At 37.1% G+C, this 24,511-nt stretch overlaps 1 protein-coding gene across 1 annotated transcript; it reads right to left on the minus strand.

Moving 5' to 3' along the window:
* Window positions 1-4,260: 4,260 nt before the first annotated feature.
* LOC138319784 (5'-AMP-activated protein kinase subunit beta-2-like) lies at window positions 4,261-13,507 on the minus strand. The gene is made up of 5 exons (XM_069262919.1): window positions 12,983-13,507; window positions 11,616-11,770; window positions 7,069-7,162; window positions 4,868-4,985; window positions 4,261-4,424 (listed from the first exon to the last, which is right to left on the minus strand). Exons 1-5 carry the CDS (start codon window positions 13,109-13,111, stop codon window positions 4,261-4,263), a joined length of 660 nt encoding a protein of 219 aa, XP_069119020.1. The 5' UTR covers window positions 13,112-13,507.
* Between the last annotated feature and the right edge of the window lie 11,004 nt (window positions 13,508-24,511).

A 24,511-nucleotide genomic window follows, 5' to 3' on the forward strand; every position in this document is an offset into this window, starting at 1 on the left:
GTATGACAGACAAGTTAGGACCGGTGTGACTTACATGAGCTGGTGTGTCTTTGTTGAGTATGACAGACAAGTTAGGACCGGTGTGACTTACATGAGCTGGTGTGTCTTTGTTGAGTATGACAGACAAGTTAGGACCGGTGTGACTTACATGAGCTGGTGTGTCTTTGTTGAGTATGACAGACAAGTTAGGACCGGTGTGACTTACATGAGCTGGTGTGTCTTTGTTGAGTATGACAGACAAGTTAGGACAGACTTACATGGTGTGTCTTTGTTGAGAACTTACATGAGCTGGTGTGTCTTTGTTGAGTATGACAGACAAGTTAGGATAGGTGTGACTTACATGAGCTGGTGTGTCTTTGTTGAGTATGACAGACAAGTTAGGACCGGTGTGACTTACATGAGCTGGTGTGTCTTTGTTGAGTATGACAGACAAGTTAGGACCGGTGTGACTTACATGAGCTGGTGTGTCTTTGTTGAGTATAACAGACAAGTTAGGACCGTGTGACTTACATGAGCTGGTGTGTCTTTGTTGAGTATGACAGACAAGTTAGGACCGGTGTGACTTACATGAGCTGGTGTGTCTTTGTTGAGTATGACAGACAAGTTAGGACCGGTGTGACTTACATGAGCTGGTGTGTCTTTGTTGAGTATGACAGACAAGTTAGGACCGGTGTGACTTACATGAGCTGGTGTGTCTTTGTTGAGTATAACAGACAAGTTAGGACAGGTGTGACTTACATGAGCTGGTGTGTCTTTGTTGAGTATGACAGACAAGTTAGGACCGGTGTGACTTACATGAGCTGGTGTGTCTTTGTTGAGTATAACAGACAAGTTAGGATAGGTGTGACTTACATGAGCTGGTGTGTCTTTGTTGAGTATGACAGACAAGTTAGGACAGGTGTGACTTACATGAGCTGGTGTGTCTTTGTTGAGTATAACAGACAAGTTAGGACCGGTGTGACTTACATGAGCTGGTGTGTCTTTGTTGAGTATGACAGACAAGTTAGGACTGATGTGACTTACATGAGCTGGTGTGTCTTTGTTGAGTATAACAGACAAGTTAGGATAGGTGTGACTTACATGAGCTGGTGTGTCTTTGTTGAGTATAGACAGACAAGTTAGGACCGGTGTGACTTACATGAGCTGGTGTGTCTTTGTTGAGTATGACAGACAAGTTAGGACCGGTGTGACTTACATGAGCTGGTGTGTCTTTGTTGAGTATGACAGACAAGTTAGGATAGGTGTGACTTACATGAGCTGGTGTGTCTTTGTTGAGTATGACAGACAAGTTAGGACCGGTGTGACTTACATGAGCTGGTGTGTCTTTGTTGAGTATGACAGACAAGTTAGGACGGTGTGACTTACATGAGCTGGTGTGTCTTTGTTGAGTATAACAGACAAGTTAGGACCGGTGTGACTTACATGAGCTGGTGTGTCTTTGTTGAGTATAACAGACAAGTTAGGACCGGTGTGACTTACATGAGCTGGTGTGTCTTTGTTGAGTATGACAGACAAGTTAGGACCGGTGTGACTTACATGAGCTGGTGTGTCTTTGTTGAGTATGACAGACAAGTTAGGACCGGTGTGACTTACATGAGCTGGTGTGTCTTTGTTGAGTATGACAGACAAGTTAGGACCGGTGTGACTTACATGAGCTGGTGTGTCTTTGTTGAGTATGACAGACAAGTAGATGACAGACAAGTTAGGACCGTGTGACTTACATGAGCTGGTGTGTCTTTGTTGAGTATGACAGACAAGTTAGGACCGGTGTGACTTACATGAGCTGGTGTGTCTTTGTTGAGTATAACAGACAAGTTAGGACAGGTGTGACTTACATGAGCTGGTGTGTCTTTGTTGAGTATGACAGACAAGTTAGGACCGGTGTGACTTACATGAGCTGGTGTGTCTTTGTTGAGTATGACAGACAAGTTAGGACCGGTGTGACTTACATGAGCTGGTGTGTCTTTGTTGAGTATGACAGACAAGTTAGGACCGGTGTGACTTACATGAGCTGGTGTGTCTTTGTTGAGTATGACAGACAAGTTAGGACCGGTGTGACTTACATGAGCTGGTGTGTCTTTGTTGAGTATGACAGACAAGTTAGGATAGGTGTGACTTACATGAGCTGGTGTGTCTTTGTTGAGTATGACAGACAAGTTAGGACCGGTGTGACTTACATGAGCTGGTGTGTCTTTGTTGAGTATGACAGACAAGTTAGGACCGGTGTGACTTACATGAGCTGGTGTGTCTTTGTTGAGTATAACAGACAAGTTAGGACAGGTGTGACTTACATGAGCTGGTGTGTCTTTGTTGAGTATGACAGACAAGTTAGGACCGGTGTGACTTACATGAGCTGGTGTGTCTTTGTTGAGTATGACAGACAAGTTAGGACCGGTGTGACTTACATGAGCTGGTGTGTCTTTGTTGAGTATGACAGACAAGTTAGGACCGGTGTGACTTACATGAGCTGGTGTGTCTTTGTTGAGTATGACAGACAAGTTAGGAGGTGTGACTTACATGAGCTGGTGTGTCTTTGTTGAGTATGACAGACAAGTTAGGACCGGTGTGACTTACATGAGCTGGTGTGTCTTTGTTGAGTATGACAGACAAGTTAGGACCGGTGTGACTTACATGAGCTGGTGTGTCTTTGTTGAGTATGACAGACAAGTTAGGACCGGTGTGACTTACATGAGCTGGTGTGTCTTTGTTGAGTATAACAGACAAGTTAGGAAGGTGTGACTTACATGAGCTGGTGTGTCTTTGTTGAGTATACAGACAAGTTAGGAGGTGTGACTTACATGAGCTGGTGTGTCTTTGTTGAGTATGACAGACAAGTTAGGACGGTGTGACTTACATGAGCTGGTGTGTCTTTGTTGAGTATGACAGACAAGTTAGGATGGTGTGACTTACATGAGCTGGTGTGTCTTTGTTGAGTATGACAGACAAGTTAGGACCGGTGTGACTTACATGAGCTGGTGTGTCTTTGTTGAGTATGACAGACAAGTTAGGACCGGTGTGACTTACATGAGCTGGTGTGTCTTTGTTGAGTATGACAGACAAGTTAGGACCGGTGTGACTTACATGAGATGGGTGTGTCTTTGTTGAGTATAACAGACAAGTTAGGACCGGTGTGACTTACATGAGCTGGTGTGTCTTTGTTGAGTATGACAGACAAGTTAGGACCGGTGTGACTTACATGAGCTGGTGTGTCTTTGTTGAGTATGACAGACAAGTTAGGACCGGTGTGACTTACATGAGCTGGTGTGTCTTTGTTGAGTATAACAGACAAGTTAGGATAGGTGTGACTTACATGAGCTGGTGTGTCTTTGTTGAGTATGACAGACAAGTTAGGACCGGTGTGACTTACATGAGCTGGTGTGTCTTTGTTGAGTATGACAGACAAGTTAGGACCGGTGTGACTTACATGAGCTGGTGTGTCTTTGTTGAGTATGACAGACAAGTTAGGACCGGTGTGTGATGTGGTCTTGTTGATATACAGACAAGTTAGGAGGTGTGACTTACATGAGCTGGTGTGTCTTTGTTGAGTATAACAGACAAGTTAGGAAGGTGTGACTTACATGAGCTGGTGTGTCTTTGTTGAGTATGACAGACAAGTTAGGACCGGTGTGACTTACATGAGCTGGTGTGTCTTTGTTGAGTATGACAGACAAGTTAGGACCGGTGTGACTTACATGAGCTGGTGTGTCTTTGTTGAGTATAACAGACAAGTTAGGACCGGTGTGACTTACATGAGCTGGTGTGTCTTTGTTGAGTATAACAGACAAGTTAGGACGGTGTGACTTACATGAGCTGGTGTGTCTTTGTTGAGTATAACAGACAAGTTAGGACCGGTGTGACTTACATGAGCTGGTGTGTCTTTGTTGAGTATGACAGACAAGTTAGGATAGGTGTGACTTACATGAGCGGGTGTGTCTTTGTTGAGTATGACAGACAAGTTAGGACCGGTGTGACTTACATGAGCTGGTGTGTCTTTGTTGAGTATGACAGACAAGTTAGGACCGGTGTGACTTACATGAGCTGGTGTGTCTTTGTTGAGTATACAGACAGACAAGTTAGGACCGGTGTGACTTACATGAGTTGGTGTGTCTTTGTTGAGTATAACAGACAAGTTAGGATAGGTGTGACTTACATGAGCTGGTGTGTCTTTGTTGAGTATAACAGACAAGTTAGGACCGGTGTGACTTACATGAGATGGTGTGTCTTTGTTGAGTATGACAGACAAGTTAGGACCGGTGTGACTTACATGGTGTGTCTTTGTTGAGAACTTACATGAGCTGGTGTGTCTTTGTTGAGTATAACTTGAAGTAAATGTGGAGGTAGTATCGGTGGCCCACTGTGTTTCTCGCCTGGTCGTCGAGGTGGCACTTCCTGTCCGTACTCAGTTTGGGGGCCACTGACATCGTCTGTAACAACACATTAACAGACAATTACAGTTTTCATATATCATAACTGATGAATATTACACAAAATTTAAGTCCTGCAACGACAGCTGTCTGCACTAAAACCAATCTTAAAATCAGCCAAGCTAATCTCTATAAAATATGTGTCTAATACAGGCATAGTTCACCATCTATTATTGGAAAAAAAACTCCTTTGACCCATGGGATAGGTTATAAGAGCAAAGGGCATTAATCTGCAGATTTCCTTTTGATGACACAATTACACAAAGCTATTTCAACGTAAAATAATTTGACCCAGAAATTGGTATAAATTAGCAGACCACGAGCCAGACTCCTTTATTATTTGACATACTTTATACATGTATATCTGCATGTCCTTTGAACTACTATAAGTCTCCCTGTACACAACCTATCTCTCACAAGGACATCCCACTCTCTATACTTACGTCTTTTGGCACTGTTGGTGTTTTTACTATCCAGTGCTAAAGCTTCAAACACTTCAAAGTCCGATTTTTTAACGTTGATAACATTGTTCAATGAACCAACTGTATTCTCCACAGTAGGCTGAAACAAAGAGGGCAAACATAAGTTATACAGAGGTCAAACAGTGGTCACACATACAGAAATTCAAACTTAAATACATCTTTCCTTTAATGTTATCATGAACTGTGATATACATGATGATGTATGATTAATAGGACATTCCAAAGTTTGTAACTGTGCTTTGATTTACCAGTATTCTGTAAGAAATAAGCTCTTTCAAGTTAACTCAGAAAAGTGAATTGTTTCTATTTAGCTGAGTCGATATAATCACTTAATGAGAATAAGAAAATGAATTATAAATGTACAAGACAGGCACTTTTAAAAACTATTGAAGAAAGCGGCTGAATACTTTATCTAGCAGGATGATATAAGATCAAAACTAAAACTCTAATGAGCCAAGCCTAGGGAGAGAGTACCAGCCGGTGCATTGGTTGATAAGCAACATTTGATAATTAATATTGATATCAAGATATGTACCAGATAAAGCAATACATATATCTGTGATACACATATTGTTTATTCATGCACATAGCATGCAATATTCTCTGCTGCAAGGCACAACAGTGTAGGATAAATCAACAAGAGGCCCATTTAGCCTACATATCGCTCACCTGTTCTGTGGGACCAGACCCATTTTATACAAAATTGGTTCCCCTTCACCCAAGGAAGCTTCAGACCATATTAAAACCAAATCTCTTCATTCTGACAGAAGAAAAAGGTTTTAAAGAATTTGCTCTATATTTTCCCTATTGGGCCCCGCCCCTCAGGCCCCTGGGAGGCCAGGCCAAGGATTTAAACAAAATTGGTTTGCCTTCACCCAGGGAAGCTTCAGACAAAATTTGATTAAAATCCATTCTGCCGTTTATGACTAGTAGGGATTTTTGTGAAAAGTTGACAGACAACGGAGGATGGACCCCTCGCCATGACGTCAGCTCACCAGCCCTTCGGGCCAGGTGAGCTAACTAGATAAATAAAAATTTACAGACCTTTTTAAAAAAAATAAATGAAAAAAACCCATGTTAATGAATATTAAAACCAACCCAATAAAAAATATCAAAATTAACCCACTGAAATGAATGTCAAAACCAGCTGATATAAAAGAATATAATATTTAATGTTAATACAAAATGTTGGAACATAAAACAGATAATTCAATTTTTCTAACACATCTTGAGTTATCTCCCTTATTGATTAGATCTGCCACTATAGATTTCATTTTTTTTTTTTTTTATTTACTTCATTTTTTAATAAAAATACACTTCATTTGAAATTCATATGAAAATAATAGCATTTTTGTTGAAAGTTGAATTAGTATTTCATCATGTCTCTGATGGAGCATTGGGTTGTGATAAGATACTGAGAATCATTAGGGTGTACAAGAATATAAGACTCTTTCATATGTGGATATGAAGGATAGGAATATTCTACCCGAGGGTCACAAAATGTAGTAAAACCCCAGGCTTGCCGAGGGTTTTGCAACATTTTGTTATCCCAAGGGTAGAATATCCCTATTCTTCATATCCACTTATGAAAGAGTATTTTTCTTTCATACCTCGACGTTTCATTGCAATTTTACAACTATAATATCCCGCCATTTTGAAATAAATTTGAAGAAATCCACGACTGGAAGCCAATTACCATACATGAAAAATTATGTGATATTTTCAACATAAATTCCGTTTCTTGCATCTTTTATAGTAAAATCAGTCCATTTTGTGGAAAAAAAAAATATTAAAATTTTACTGAGGAAATAGAAATTTTGTTGACACCATGACGTCTCGAGGCTTTATTGCATGGGTAGCCATGCAATACAGCCTCAGGCGACATGAGTGTATTGCCCTAGACCAGCCAGTATTACACCAGTGGGTATGAAAGAATACAGGGCATTAGACACTACTCTATGGAGGTATATGCTGTTGCAGTTGTTTCCTGTTAGTTAGTTTGACATTTACATGGGTCTTTGTCATTATCCTAGAGGTTGTATGTAGTAATTCTACAGGGCTAATGGTAGGGACAGTTCATGAAATCAGAACCAGTGACCCATGGTGACCTTGATCATTGTGCTGTACATAATTACATACAACACAAGGGGACATAACTCTACCTCCTCCTCTCCGTGTATCCACTGCCCATCCACATGAAATTTATATTGATGCTCCCCCTCAGGCAGATCTAAAATCGTGATAAAGTTTCCATGGCTGAAACACAGTGAAAGATGTCCAAACATAAAACAGAGCAGCTCAAGTGTTTAGAACCAGTAAGCACACCAAACAAGCGTATCACTAAGGTTAAATATGTGGCCAAAGGTCTCCACCAACCATGTACCCCAATGACAGTGTGACAGGAAAAACATCAGAAATCAGCCATAGACTTAACATTATCATAACTATCATGGCAGAACAACTAATGGATTAAAGAATACTACAGTACATTTTGTACATTATACTGTGGATAGACTTCAGTAAAATTAACATGGAAACTGTCCTGTGTTTGTGAAACACATTGTTTAATTTTGATCATTTCATCATACGTGACAATGTAGTATAATTACTGCTGGTATTTTTGCTTCCTGACAAAATGCTCAAGAACGACCAGCAGCAGCTATTAAGATTTTATGTTTTACAGAAGATAAACAAGAATGTTACAAAGCTGAATCAGATCTCACTTCCTGTTTCACCGTCCGGTGTACTTAGTATATACAACAAACACAGGCCCATCTGTCAACATTGTACTGACAGTAAAACCAATGTCAAAACATGCTACATTATCATAATATCACAATAGTATAACAGACACGTTACTACTGTCAGTACGACATGGTGACAGAGAAACAGGTTAGGAAACACTGCATGCTCTACACTAGATTTCAGTAGGAAACGAACAAACGTGTCCATTGTGTGTATACAGCAGTTCACCTGTCCATCCACACTGGTCAGTACCAGGTAAACAACTGGCTAATACTCGTATCATAATGCTTCGTTAAAAAAATGAAATAAATTAAAGATAAAGTTTATATCATATCAATGAACCAAATAATGACAATTATGAGCAATCTCATTTTTCAGATCACATAAAGAACAGATTTGGAATATTCAAAATAATTTTTTTTTATATTAAATAGGGACCTAACATATTACTAAGTAGGCTGAAAGCAGTTAGAGGAACAGGATTCCTGACACACACAAAGGTTCACCATGTACGAGTACCTCGTTAGGATTGTGTACCCACTGACCATCAACAAAAAATTTGTATTGATGATCTCCTTCCTCTATATTCACAATTGCAAAAAAATCGCCATGGCTGAAATCAAAATGATGCATTTACAAAATAGCAAAAACAATTTGGCATACATATACTTCTGTTTGGTACAAAGTTTGTTTTCTGGAGCTAGTGTATTTTGCCTTATATAAAATTATCATGGACTATACTTTTCATTGTTTTATTCCTCAGACTTTCTTTTATTTTTTTTTATAGTTTTTAACCCAGTCTAGAATAAATCTAAGATACCAGATGCTATTGATATTACAGATGCTACACCACTGACAATTGGTTTTTTTCTCTATCAAAAAGAGGAGCAGACAAATTAATATTTTTCTTCAGTTACAAAAGTTAATTATATATCAACACCAATGAAAAGTTTGAGCTTGTAATAAATTATTTTACTTCAAGATCAAAATGTTAAAAATAATGAATTGCATACTGGTAAAAAAAACTTGCACTATGTCCTATATGGAATGATGTATGCATATGCAATGCACATGTACTAAAAGCAAAATTAATTACGTACCAGGTATTCTAAATTTATTTTTGTGTTAATTTTATTAGACCCATATACATTTGTATACATGATAAATAGTAATTTGCAAATGATGAGTATCATTTATGCTCTGTCGACTAGGGCTGTGGATTGTCTAACATGTGGCGATCCGATCCGATCCACGATTCGAGGTTGACGATTCACAGATCGGAGCACGAATCACCAGTTAGATACAAGCACAATTCAATTTAAGTCGAAACTGTTTTTATTGATAAATCAATAATGCTCTTATATATTGATAAATGTTTGATTGATAATAAAACCATTTTTAGCAGTTTTACATTCCTTATCATTAAGTAATAGAGTTACAGGTGAAGTGCAGCAGGATTCAGTCACTGCAACTGTAAAAAAAATCAAATCATTTGAATTTTGAAATGACGTCATCTCAAAAATACTACTGCACATCAATTACGGCATGAAATCATCATGGTAAGGCATAAATAACCATTTGAAAATATTTTCACTGTTACTTTTATTTTGGTCAAATACAGAATAAACATTGAGATTAAGAAAAAAATGTTTAAATCTGTAAGAGCAGTTACAATTTAATTTGGTTCTAGGCCTATAGTTTTTATTTTTAATCAAGTGATTTATGATTTTGACTCATAATTAGCCTACCTTTCGTTTTTGACATAGGGTTCACATCTACATACTCAGTAGCCTAATGTAATATATTCGTATTTTTACATATTTCCGACCCGTAATGAAAACGAAATCAATTATCATCTTTTACATCTCTAGAATTCAATAATTATGTTTTATCATTATTATTTTATGAAGAATTCACAACACTGCATCGAAGCGTGGATACGAAAATAACATGTTGCTAGCTTTACTTCACGCAGCTCTTGTGTACTTCCGGTCTACTTCAAAGTGAAAACATCGATGATATTCAGATTTTAGTGTACATTCCTTCACATTTTTGAGCTATGACAGCATTAAAGAAGGTATTATTTTTTGCTTTTGAAAGATCGCGGTCCACAAATATAAGGAGTAACGAATACTCGTATCCGATCTTTCTCAATAATTTGTGAATACTCGAGTACTCGGATACTCGTTACAGCCCTACTGTCGACGGTGGAGCATCAAATAGGATTATTTGTTTTAATGTCCTGTTAACAGCCAGGACCCTCAAGGTTTAGGTGGTGGAGAGAAGCCAGATTACCAAGAGAAAAACCATCAACCAGTCATCATTTACCTGGCTACTGCTCCACATGGGATTTAAACCCATGACCTAGAGGTGGGCCACCATGGCCCCTGATCAAGCAGGAAATGAGCTCAGATAGTGTAATCATCAATAAACTAAAAACTCAGAGAAATAGACCTCATAAACCCGTATATGATACCATCAATAGCCATGTGTAAGTTTCCTATCTATAGTAATATCACTAACATGATATTGCAGACCTCCTAATATAGCTACATTATGATATATAATAACTTCATACACATTCACTAAACTATACACATAACTGGTCCAAACACAGTCGTCATGTATGTCATATATGGTAGCTGTTCTAGATGCTAGCAGGACAGAATCTGATCTAAATCATTCTTTTAAAACTCTTCACAGAATACAACTAGATCCAGCTCACTGTCACAAAAAAAAATCATCATGCATAGCTTTGAATACTTGGTTAACCTGAAACCCAATATTAACAAGGGTAAAATTCACAGAAGCACAGGACATCAAAGTCTGGTGCAGTAAAGCTGTACAGGAAATAGGAAACATGATTAATACACAATGACTTGAGAAGACTAATCGTATTATACCAATCCCAATGCACACTTTAAAGTTAATTTTATTCATATTTCATAAATGCCCTAGAGCAAAATATTCACGAATAATTGTTATTCAAACTCTTGCCACTAAACTATTATCAGTGTGAAATTTCCAAACTCACAAGAAAAAATAACATACAAGTTTTATGATGAATTATGTAAAACAGACAATAATGCAATGACAAAATATTCCAAATTACGATGTCATAATTTTAATCAATTTGATTTGATCATCACTACACCGTCCACAAGCTACCTATAACATATCATAATACTGGTTAGATACAAAATGGTTGACAATATTCACATGCCCACTCCTGGTTTATTAATTTCACAACAGCAATTCATTTATGTAGGATTTTTTCTCATGGGTTTTGGACTCACCAATTTAGCAAATGGCAAGTGCCAGACAAAATCAATGAGTCTCAAAATGTATATATAAGTCCTCTTGTATCCCTGTACTTTTTTCTTAAATGATGTCCTTCTGAATAGTCCAAAAAGACCACCATAATACATATACCCAATCAAATGGAAATCTCAAAACTAATTAATTCCTTACAATCATTTATTTAAAACTCCATCTGTCATTTGAAATTAGCCACAAACACCTTGAGTACACTTTGGGAAATGTAATTGAAATTGTATATTTACTAACATTGAAAATCCAAGAGATTATCTTATATATTGTTCCCAAAATATTTCATCTGAAGCATATTTTTTCCTTGCTAATCAACACCAATTAAAGCCTACTAGGTGTTTTAGGTACGTGGAAATTGTTAAAATAAAACAAATACACTGTAAACTATCTAATTTTAGCGTATCAAGTAGAAATTGTAAAAAATATATTGCCATGAAAAAGTGTCAGGCATATAGGTACAGTAGAACCATAGGACTCTAAATCACAAAATTTAACATCATGCAGCGAAAAAGTTGGAATGAAAATGCAAAAATAAGTGACTGGTTTACAGAACCATGTTTTTGTTTATTTCTTCTTATGGAATCTGCTATGTTCAATCTGTTATTCATTTTCATCCTGATTTTATTTAAGGTACCTTTTGGCGAGTGGTATTTTATGTCTCCACTGATTGAATGAGCCTGAAATGTACACGTCCTTGCCGCCTCCTTCCCATTTGAACACTGTAGGTAACAACTTCTCTTTAAGGTTCTCAGGGTCACCCTGACTTTGTGTGGTAGCAGCTCTGGCTCTCTGAAACATACAATAAGGCTTAAGCTTGTTTGACACCATTTTACATACTAAAGTGCCTTGTAAGGACACGTGTACTCCTGCTTGAACTACCACTGACTCCTACATTCTTATGAATATTTCTTCACCATTGAAAACACAATTTATGTTAAGAAGTAATAATTAATGTAAAATATTTGCTGTTTTAAATTATTTATTAGAATTAGTCACTTTGATCTGGTCACTTATAACTTTGAAAATTTTGCAAAAATCAAAAACTTTTGAGAAACTTAGGTAAATTCTTAATGAACTGCAATGAGACTTCTAGAGGATGGGAATTCAGATACTTTGTAATCAATAAAGGAAAAGTCTACAGAGTTTATTGCCATATGGCAATAAAATCTGTAGAAGGCGGCGGCAAGTACATATGTAATCTTTTCAGTCTTTATACATTGCTAAACGTGATCACTTGATGCATTTATCTACTGCCAAAACATATGGCAACTCAAGTCAAGGTCAACATGTATGTTGACAAATCATGTATCATGTTTTGACAATTCAAGAGAAAACTATACTCCATGTACCTTGAATACAAGTTTATCATCAAAAGACAATGCTTTAAAATAAATTATCAGCTGAGGTTGGTCGTGTTTTGGGTCCACAATTTATTACACATGACATGAAGGTCAACTCTTATAACTGTTGTTTCTTACCACTCCATCACAACATAGACTCTCATTCACTTCAACCTCAAATGCCCTGGCTTCATGTAGATCTTGCAGGAACTGTTCAATTTCTCCATGCATAAACATGGTATGAACAACAAGATAAAAAGTATATTAGGGGAATTGTCTCCTCAAACTGTCCCTCTCGAATGTCGGAAGTACGGTAGATCTAGTACGATTGGCAATGACCTCGTGGCAAAATATTACCAAAACAGCATAAGTGTCCTTAGGTAGGCCAACAGAACAAGCGTTTTGGTTTGACAGTAAGCCTGAGTATTCTATATCCACAATGAATGACAAACCATTTGATAAAAACAAATGCTGAAAGTAAATGGACAATAAACGTAAACAAAGACACTTCTACAAGCATGGATGTAAACAACTGCTGAATATTCAGATCCTACGATGTGACCTTGACCTTTAAACCAATCGTGAAAATAATTTTTGGAAACATGACTGAATAAAGTATTGGCTTAAAGCTATTAAATTATACTAAACACATGGAACTTACCCGAAAGTTTGGTGGAAGAACATCTGGCGGGTCGAATGATCCGGATTCGTTCAGATATCGACCAGCTGTTAAAGACGGCCCCATGTCATCCCCAGACGCATGTCGACCCTTTTGAGTGGTGTTTCCCATATCTCTTGCGGCGGTACAAAGAGATCGACGGTTGTAGATGAAAAAGTAAGTTGTCGATTCCAGAAGTCGACGATTTTAAACAGTTCACTTTAAGGAAGAAGAAATGGATTATAGATGTTGGCAAATGACGTTTCGATTCGCCAGCTCTGCAGGTTAATCTAAAACAGCATGTGCGCGGATTATTTACACCTATGGACAAGCCAAAATCAACAGAAAGAACAGTACAATTATCCCCTACTTGAACAGTATAATGTTTTAGACGTAAACTATGTCATTCTGCCTCTGACTTCCATCCTAATAGAACATATATCAAATACTAGATCGCGAGGTGAACGAAACGGTCTGCAAAGGTAAACAAACATGGAGGACGATCACCTCCACTGCGCATGACAGATTGAATCCTGGGATTTGACAAAACTAAAATTCTATCCAAAAGCTGTGACGGAACATTTCGGATCTTTAATCATGACGAAAATAATATTGATAATAAATTAATAATAAAAATCCGATAAAATTGATGAGTTATAAACATTTAGAATGGTTTATTTTGATTCTTGATAAACAATACATAGATTTATTCTGACAACATTACCGATTTTTTTTATAGGCCTAATCCTATACAGTACATGTAGTCTAATAGTCAGCTCTTAGAAATTTACGGATTTATTTTTTCAGTGTATTTATAACACTTTTGTGGCTAAACACAATAGCATACAATATACACAATACCCAATCGGAACACCTCGCCCACTTCTTCGAACACACATGAAAATGATGTATTTTGTGATCCGCCGGACAATGACCAAATTACCACTACCTGTAGGACTATATCATAGAGGGTTACCTCCCTTGTGAAACATACAGCGTTATTTTTGTCTGCTTCAAATCTCTATATGTACCACAAAAAAGTATACTATCTAAATTTGTGTTTTACAAGACGTATGAGATATATTTATTGGAATGAACATGAATGCTCGAACAAGAAACTATGAAATGTTTTAGAAAATTTATCCAACGGTAACCTTTTATGAATGGAATATATGACTTAATACATTATACTTCTTTGAAGAATGTTCATAAATTGTACCTCAGTTCGTGCGTTATTTATACCATTAAAACCGCCGACCAATGGTATTTTTTTCTATAGTATAAAAAACAGGAGCGGACGAATCAAGTTTTTTTCAGTTTCAAAAGTTACATACTTTACACCATTACCGTCATTGAAAAGTTTGAGCTTCTAATTTTACTTCAAAATAAAAAATGTCAAAAATAATTAATTGCTTATCAAAAAAATACATATCACTATGTCCTATATGGAATAAAGTACTGATCACGCATGCACCATTTAGTAAAATATTCTATTTTACATATTTGTGTTAGAAAGACATACATTTATATGAGTAAACACCATTTTTTTTCAAATGATGAGTATCGTTTATTCTCTGTCGGCGATGGAACATCTTAAAACACATTTGTACCGAAATATCCATTTATTTGTGTGGTGACTGTTCCAACTTGAAGACCAGATAAGATACATTTTTTTTTCATATGAAAACGATATAGACAATAATCTAATTTGTTTACATGCTTCATCCGTGATTCCGGTCGCGTGGCATTATCAGTTCAATTAATATATCATTAAAAATTTAATTCTCCATAGTTAAAACTTTTATTCCTCGAATAAGAGATACAGAAAATGAGATATAAATACAATGTATATATATATATACACGTGAACATATATACAATCAAGGAAACATTATCGTAATTATTACAAACTCCTCTTCTGATTTTACTTATCAGCCATTATAATCATACATGTACAAACAAATTTACTAATACTGCAGCTATTAATATACCGCTAATTTCATTAGTTTGTAATCATGGTTTTAAAGAAGTTCATAGAATATTCAAAACCTTTTGAATGATATCCTTAATCATCATTTTAATAATACGTAAAGATAAAATAATTACATGTTACAAGACATTCACTTTTAACAAAATTGGTGATGTCCATTAAAAACACATTTTGAGTCCGATATCGCTGTTTGAAGTAGCCACATGTACCCCATTCCTAGCATTAATGTACCATAAAGACGCCAATTGATTACCACTTCGTGTTTGGTTTTAGCTTTGTGTGGCTAAGTCATATTAAATCTAGAAATATACCTGTCTCTCATATCCCTACGGCCCAATAGTCCGAAGGCCAGTTAGTCCTAAGACCCGTTAGTCCGAAGGTCCGATAGTCCCAGAACAGATAATGTATCTGGAATTTATGCGAACACGGTACTCAAAATAAGACAAAATACTTTGTAGTTAACTTGCTTAGATATAAGAGACACGGAAAATGCTATTGAAAAACGAAATGTAACGAATTTTAAAAATTGCGAAAATGATCATAATTTTGAAATACGTAAACGTTTATGATGTTAAAGAGTATATACATGTACATTGCAATCACGTTTAACATTTTCCGAGAAAGTAATATTATGGAACAATTTTCATCATTTAAATAAATCAAAGAAAGGGGGAATGAGACGAAAATAAAAGTCGTTAGTCGTTAAATTGTACAATATAGCGACGAACATTAACTTTCAAGAGCGGGACGCGTGGCAGAACGGACTTGTGTGTAAAAAAAAAAAAAAAAAAAACACACACACACACACACACACACACACACACACACACACACACACACACACACACACACACACACAAAACCCCAAACATACCGGCCCCTCCTTAAATCAAAAAGGTTATCTATATATATTGCAATTATTCTTATTTTACAATAACTCATTTTCGTTACCACAAGAAATTTGAAGACATTACAACTATCGGACACTACATTGTATATTCAAAGTAGGGATACGTAATGAAAAAAAACTTTTTATAGCATATTTTCTCTACCATTACTCCTATGGTAGATTTTTTAAAGAGACTGTGCAAAAATTTGATTAATTTGTTCACAGGATCCCCTCCAATATGCTAAATTATCATACTACCGCTAGATAAAATTCAATTCTAGACATTTAGATATATACTTTTAGATAGTATAAGTTTGAAATATTGAACGTAAACGGTTGAAAACTGAATAAACAACAAAGTCGTAAAATGTTTCTTGAATTTTAATTTTTACATTGATGACTCTAAATAACGGAACTGTTTTCACTGGGACCTTTTGAATCAAGGCCTGCTGTTTGACCGTACACCGCCCAAAAGAGAGCGATTGAGTCATTATCAAAAATGAGGCAATTAATCAAATTTCTAGTTGTAATCTATATACAAAATCAAAGATACCATCATCTATAACTCATGTACAGTAGATATAGATGCAGTCGAGGAATAAATACCTCTTATAGCCAACTGATTACGTTGAAGCGTGCCGCCATTTTTTCCGAAAGTAGTTCAAAATGGTTACTACTTAGGTCCGAGTCTAGTTTCGGAGAAAATGACGAGGTGATCCGATTGACACAATACCATCTGCGATAAAAAAGAAACAACTGAGTTATTTTGTCTCTTGGATAATAATTACAATACAACCTGCGGTTAAAAAGAAACGAGTGAGTGACTAATCGCTAAGCAGTGTGTAGCCATGTCATTGCATACACAATTAGTGACAATACAAAATGCAAAAGCAAAGACGTATGAGCTTATAAATCCTTGGCAAAAGTCACATGCGGTACGAGGACGATTTGATTGACAGCTGTCGATCTGTGTCCTTGATAATAATGTACTGTATAGTTTGAAATGTCCTTCTGAAAAATATAAGAATTGAGTTTTATTTCAACAATAAATTATATAAACAGCTCGCAGATGCTTAAAATAATGAGATTATCTTATACAAGAACGCGTTTCATCCCAAAAGGGATATACCTTTTGATTTCGATTATGAGGAGATAATGATAATTGAGCACGTGCATAGATGATATTATAATATATGTAATCCCGCTAGTGTACACTGACGATGTTTTTCAAACGTATGGTTATTGAAAAGATGTCAGCGCATTTAATGTAAATAAATAGTCTCCGGTAATATCAAGCGTGTTATCAATATCCTAGCTCTGCTTTCATCGAAACGTGATATTAATTTGTGTTTGTCTGTCTGTTTATCTAGAAAATATGTATCTGTGTAACTCTTTGCATATAACAGAGTTAGCTCCCTTGCGAATAGGTATCCATTAATTGTGATATCATTATTTTGAGAAAAAACACGTCGTTTTCTGTATAAATATTTTTTCTTTGTTTTCATACTAAATCTGCCATTTTGATTTACCACTGTGGGGGGAAAACCTCGAGAATGGCGCGAAGTCCCACGTTATCGTGACGTCACAATAGAAAAATTACATTTACCCCAACAAGACACAAACACGGGAAAAGACTTTTGTCCGTCGTCGTCCGTCGTCCGTCGTCCGTCGTGCGACGTCCGTTAACATTTCTATGAACACGATAACATAAGTAAATGAACCGAGCTTAATGAAATTTTGTATGTAAACTTACATCGGAAATATTTCGAACGAGTTCGAAATTCAGCGTGATTCGACAGTTACTTACGGAGATATTGTCCTTTGTTTGCACAAATTGTTATTTTTTGACCTTGTGAACATGATAACTGGAGTAAATAATTATGCACTCAGCTTCATGAAACTTTGTATGTAAACTAATATTGGAAAGATCTCGGACAAGTTCGAAAATCAGCGTGATTCGACAGTAATTTACGGAGTTATTGGCCTTTGCACTAACAATTATTGGACAATGTGAACACAATAACTTGAGCTATTAATGAGATATGAACCGAGCGGAATGAATCTTTGTATATAAATTAATTGGAAAGATCTCGGACGAGTTCAAAAATCAGCGTGATTTAACTGCCACTTACGGAGTTATTGTCCTTTGTCAAATGATTATTAAAGGCCCACTACCTTTCCGGAGCAAAATATAAAGATTTCTTAAAAACATTTATTACATCAGAGAATATATACCGATGGCCTAAGAAGAGGTTTCAACACCAAACATATGTAAGATTTACCGCGTAATATATGAAAACAATGGAGAGTCATTTCGCTGTTTTACCGTCTGGCATAGTGATATTCAACTACCGCGCCGTATTTAGGACGACGGCGGGAAACATAAGACGACCCGCGTTATGAAAATTAACATTTTATTTATTTTGATTAAACTGTTCAGAAGGTGATTATATATGTAGTATTAACAGTAAGTCAATAACTTTTGCGACTCTACAAAATTATCGATCTCGTTTTACATTCCCATTTTAAAAATGAAAAGCCGTTTCGGAAAGGTAGTGGGCCTTTAATGGACCTTGTGAACAAGATAACTTGATTAAATCTGCACTCAGCTTAACGAAACTTTGTATGTAGACATTTTATATATTAGATCTTAGCAATATTGTAGCTTAAAAGACTTTTAGACAAATAATGGTGTCGTCTTTAGAGCTACAATTGGTGCCTATTCCTGGAGCAAAGAAATGATTGTGCAAATCATTATCAAAACGTCTTTATGCATTTTATCGTACTTGTTTTATATCACTTAATTACTAGGCAATAAAACTGAATCGTATAAAATATCAAATTCACAGCGAGACATTGTTTTTGTTCACATATATATCTGAAGGTCTTTTCGAAGGAAAATTATACGGCAACTTATGAGTGGATATTAAGAATGGTCGTTATGTTTGTTTTGGATAAAAATAATATATCAATGCTTGACTAGTAAATGACATAACTGATTTGTATCAAATATCAGGTGACCGTTAATGCTAGGTTTACACTATGTTCACGGCGGCCACGGCAGCCCCGTTTCAGACCACCGTGGACAAAACGGTCCGCGAGACAACGTGAGACAGCGCAGAAGGACGTGATAGACAAACGTAAGCGGTCGTGAATACCGTGGATGCCGTGCCAGATTTTTTAAACTGTCAAAAAATTGCCACAGCAATAACGGTACAGATGGTGAACGCCACAGGACGTAATAAAACGGGATTGACGTGACAAAACGTACCAGTGCGTACGAGGCGTAACAAAACTTCCAGACGGTCCGTGGTGGAACGGGCAGCAAGCACGTTCCCCGGAATCTCACGATGATTTCAAGTTTTGTGACGTTCTGTTGCGTTTTTCCACGTTTCATCACGGTTGATGCAGATTTGCTGCACGCTTTGTGCCGTTTTGTCCAGGTTTTGACGGCAAGCCAAGGTGGATGATAGCTGTTTCGATGCGTTCTGTCACATCGCGGCTTGTAGCGGTTGAAAGCCCGAAGTGATATGGCGTGTTACGTCTTATTACGGTCTTACGTTGCAAGCAATATATGATGGGGTATCATTGCCTGGCCTGGTACATATTTGCTACTTCATGGAGTTATTTGTATCAATAAATAGAAATAGTCATTATCAAACACGTTTAAACCATCAAATTATACCAAAGCTATTATTGCAAAAGGCAGATTAAGTGAGAACCATTACAGAAAAAAAATATTTGCTTAGAAACACTTGGAAATAATAATTTTATATTTATACCAAATATAGTTAAGATTTTCTTTTCTTTTTATTTAGTGTTTGAAATGACATTTTCGACAATAAATATTGTTTCATTTGCTCCAAAAAAGCCCGGCATCAGACTTTCATCCCTAGTAAACCTTGACGGACCGTGAAAAACGTATCGGAGCTTGATCAAAGCGTGTAAAACGTAGCAGACCTCATCAGATCGTAACAGGCCTAGAGAGAACGTAGTGGTATTCTTGATAGACCGTGCTAAAGCCGTAGTGTACCTTTAAGCTCCAGGAACAGCACTTTCCCCTATATCAGACCACAAGACCTAGCTCAACTTGATTACAGAGACAAAAATAGCCAAAATTCCACGACGTACCACGTTTCGGGCAAACGGGACTACCGTGGTCGCCGGGAACATAGTGTAAACCTAGCATAAGGCCCATGGGCCTCTTTATGTCTTAAACGTGCGATGTATACCACAGGGACCAAACACGAAAATTTTTAGCCAACAGTATACATATATATATTATAGTATCAAGGGTATGAACTACTTTAACTTTATCAAAGACTGCGTCTTTTATCTTTCTTGACTCGTATGGCACTTGCGAAACGGAAATATCAGAAGGAAAGAAACGAACAAAGTGAAGGAAAACCATGGAAGGAGATATGTTGAACATTGATAAGCCGAAAGTTGTGCGTAGTGGATTGTGTACTTGTGCCATCTGGGTCGAGAAAGATCATTCACACAGTCTTAAAAATGTTTCTTTTTAATGAAAATATCTTAACTATGATTTATGATAATATAAATGAAGGCCTCTGTCACATTCTTTTCATATACCTGCACCTTCTTACATCCTATCTTTGCCCTTCCCTTATCCACACTTCAAAACATACTATTTTATTGTTAATGTCATCTTGTATAATTTTGTATGTGTTACCTAATATTGTATGGAAAGGGCTTAATATAAGTTGGAAAACTTGTGCCCAATCCTATTGTACATATTTGATACAATAAAAATATGTTTAAACTAAACTATGAACTCGGCGGTCGAGAAAAACGGACCTATTTTTTAAACCGTGATTATTTTAATAAATGGGCTCTATAAAACATTGACGTATATCTTACCTTAAAGAGAAATAATTTATCTTTCCATTGAGTGCTTGATGAACAAAATTGGCCAAGTATTGACGAAGTTATGGCTTGGTGAATCGGGAAATTTACGAAAAATATGCTAGGTAGACATTTCCCTGTCCGGTCGAAATGTCGTCTCGCCTCTAATGGGTACCTCAACAACCAAGCCAAAATCACAAAATCTAAGCTTGTGGCGGTAAAAAGTACCCATAACTGTGTTCATCCTCAATCTCCTTTGGAGGTGTCATGACCCGTACTTTGTAGAAACTCCATTTAAACATCGTGTAGCTCACTTACTTTAACCATCACCGCCATGTTCATTTGTTCTTCGGAATAATATGCACAATTAATGTAAGACAAAGATGAATCCTTCACAATAGTGCTGTTTAGTAAAAGGATTTTTGTGTAGTTTGTCAACGTGTACAGCGTATGTGGTTTTAAGATCATCTGACCCAAAGGGTCAGGATGACCTATAGTCATCATGCACCGTCCGTCGTCGTCCGCCGTGCGCCGTGCGCCGTGCGTAAACTTTTCATTCAAACAACTTCTTCTCAATAACCGTAAGGCCCAAAGTACTCATATTTGGCCTATAGCATACTGGGATGAAGGGCTATCAAAGTTGTGAAAATAAATGATCTTGACCTATTTTCAAGGTCACAGGGGTCAAATAGGCTAAAATCTTTGAACGACTTCTTCTAACTAACCAAAAGGTCCAGGGTACTCATATTTGGCCTGTAGCATGCTGGGATAAACGGCTACAAAAGTTGTGAAAATTAATGACCTTGGCCCACTTTCAAGGTCACAGGGGTCAAATAGGCTAAAATATTTGAACAACATCTTCTAACTAACCAAAAGGTCCAGGGTACTCATATTTGGCCTGTAGCATGCTGGGATGAAGGGCTACAAAAGTTGTGAAAATTAATGACCTTGACCCACTTTCAAGGTCACAGGGGTCAAATAGGCTAAAATATTTGAACAACATCTTCTAACTAACCAAAAGGTCCAGGGTACTCATATTTGGCCTGTAGCATGCTGGGATAAAGGGCTACAAAAGTTGTAAAAATTAATGACCTTGACTCACTTTCAAGGTCACCGGGGGTCAAATAGGCTAAATTCTTTGAACGATTTTTGTTAACTAACCCAAAAGTACAGGATACTCATATTTTGCTGATGGCATGCTGGGATGAAGGTTTACCATAATTATAAAAATGAATTACCTTGACCTTCTTTCAAGGTCACAGGGGTCAATTAAGCTAAAATCTTTAAACTACACCTTTTAATTAGCCGAAAGGTCCAGGGTATTCATATTTAGTCAGTAGCATGCTGAGATAAAGGGCTATCAAAGTTGTGGAAATGAATGACCTTGACCTACTTTCAAGGTCATGAGAGTCAAATATTCCAAAATCTTGAATTTTGAACTTCTCAAGTTCTACCAGTGTGATTAAGCTGAAACCTGTATGAAATGATCCTGACATGGTCCCTACGAAGTGTTGTTATATTTTATGTCGATCCAAAATCCAAGATGGCTGCCACAGATGATCCAAGATGGCTGCCACAGATGCCATCTTGAAAACACATTTTGAACTTCTTCTCAAGTTCTACCAGTGCAATTTAACTGAAACTTGAAACACGAAATGCGGCTGATATGATCTTGTCAAAGTATTGTTATATCTCTGGTTGATCCCAGATTGAAGATGGCTACCATGACACCATATCTAATTATTTTCCTATACAGCTATTGCCAAGATAGTCAGATGACCGTTAAGGCCCTTGGGCCTCTTGTTGTGTAGTTTGTCAACGTGTACAGCGTATGTGGTTTTTGTGTAGTTTTTCAACGAGTACAGAGGTATGTGGTTTTTGTGTAGTTTGTCAACGTGTACAGCGTATGTGGTTTTTGTGTAGTTTGTCAATGTGTACAGAGTATGTGGTTTTTGTGTAGTTTGTCAACGTGTACAGAGGTATGTGGTTTTTGTGTAGTTTGTCAACGTGTACAGAGTATGTGGTTTTTGTGTAGTTTGTCAACGTGTACAGAGTATGTGGTTTTTGTGTAGTTTGTCAATGTGTAAAGAGTATGTGGTTTTTGTGTAGTTTGTCAACGTGTACAGAGTATGTGGTTTTTGTGTAGTTTGTCAACGTGTACAGAGGTATGTGGTTTTTGTGTAGTTTGTCAACGTGTACAGCGTATGTGGTTTTTGTGTAGTTTGTCAACGTGTACAGAGTATGTGGTTTTTGTGTAGTTTGTCAACGTGTACAGCGTATGTGGTTTTTGTGTAGTTTGTCAACGTGTTCAGAGTATGTGGTTTTTGTGTAGTTTGTCAACGTGTACAGCGTATGTGGTTTTTGTGTAGTTTGTCAACGTGTACAGAGGTATGTGGTTTTTGTGTAGTTTGTCAACGTGTTCAGAGTTTGTGGTTTTTGTGAAGTTTGTCAATGTGTACAGAGTATGTGGTTTTTGTGTAGTTTGTCAACGTGTACAGAGTATGTGGTTTTTGTGTAGTTTGTCAACGTGTACAGAGTATTTGGTTTTTGTGTAGTTTGTCAACGTGTACAGAGTATTTGGTTTTTGTGTAGTATTGTGGTTTTTGTGTAGTTTGTCAACGTGTACAGAGTATGTGGTTTTTGTGTAGTTTGTCAACGTGTACAGAGTATTTGGTTTTTGTGTAGTTTGTCAACGTGTACAGAGTATTTGGTTTTTGTGTAGTTTGTCAACGTGTAAAGAGTATGTGGTTTTTGTGTAGTTTGTCAAAGTGTACAGAGTATGTGGTTTTTGTGTAGTTTGTCAACGTGTAAAGAGTATTTGGTTTTTGTGTAGTTTATCAGCGTGTACAGAGTATGTGGTTTTTGTGTAGTTTGTCAACGTGTACAGAGTATGTGATTTTTAGCTCACCTGCCCGAAGGGCAAGTGAGCTTATGCTATGGTGCAGCATCCGTCGTCCGTCCGTCGTCCGTCCGTCCGTCCGTCCGTCCGTCCGGCGTCAACTTTTCACACAGGGGTCAAATAGGCTGAAATATCTTGTTAAGACTTCTGCTTCATAACCAAGAGGCCTAGAGACCCGATACTTGGCATGTAACATGCTGGGATGAAGGACTACCAAACTTGTTCAAATGAATGACCTTAACTTTCATTCAAGGTCACGGGGGTCAAATAGGCTAAAATCTTTGAACAACTTCTTCTAACTAACCAAAAGGTCCAGGGTACTCATATTTGGCCTGCAGCATGCTGGGATGAAGGGCTACAAAAGTTGTGAAATTTAATGATCTTGACCTACTGTCAAGGTCACCGGGGGTCAAATAGGCTAAAAATCTTTGAACGACTTCTTCTAACTAACCAAAAGGTCCAGAGTACTCATATTTGGCCTGTAGCATGCTGGGATAAAGAGCTACAAAAGTTGTGAAAATTAATGACCTTGGTCCACTTTCAAGGTCACAGGGGTCAAATAGGTTAAAATATTTGAACAACATCTTCTAACTAACCAAAAGGTCCAGGGTACTCATATTTGGCCTGTAGCATGCTGGGATGAAGGGCTACAAAAGTTGTGAAAATTAATGACCTTGACCCACTTTCAAGGTCACAGGGGTCAAATAGGCTAAAATATTTGAACAACATCTTCTAACTAACCAAAAGGTCCAGGGTACTCATATTTGGCCTATAGCATGCTGGGATAAAGGGCTACAAAAGTTGTGAAAATTAATGACCTTGATCCACTTTCAAGGTCACAGGGGTCAAATAGGCTAAAATATTTGAACAACATCTTCTAACTAACCA

Source organism: Argopecten irradians, chromosome 3 (genome assembly GCF_041381155.1).
Source record: "Argopecten irradians isolate NY chromosome 3, Ai_NY, whole genome shotgun sequence".
In the NCBI taxonomy this organism is placed as follows: domain Eukaryota; kingdom Metazoa; phylum Mollusca; class Bivalvia; order Pectinida; family Pectinidae; genus Argopecten; species Argopecten irradians.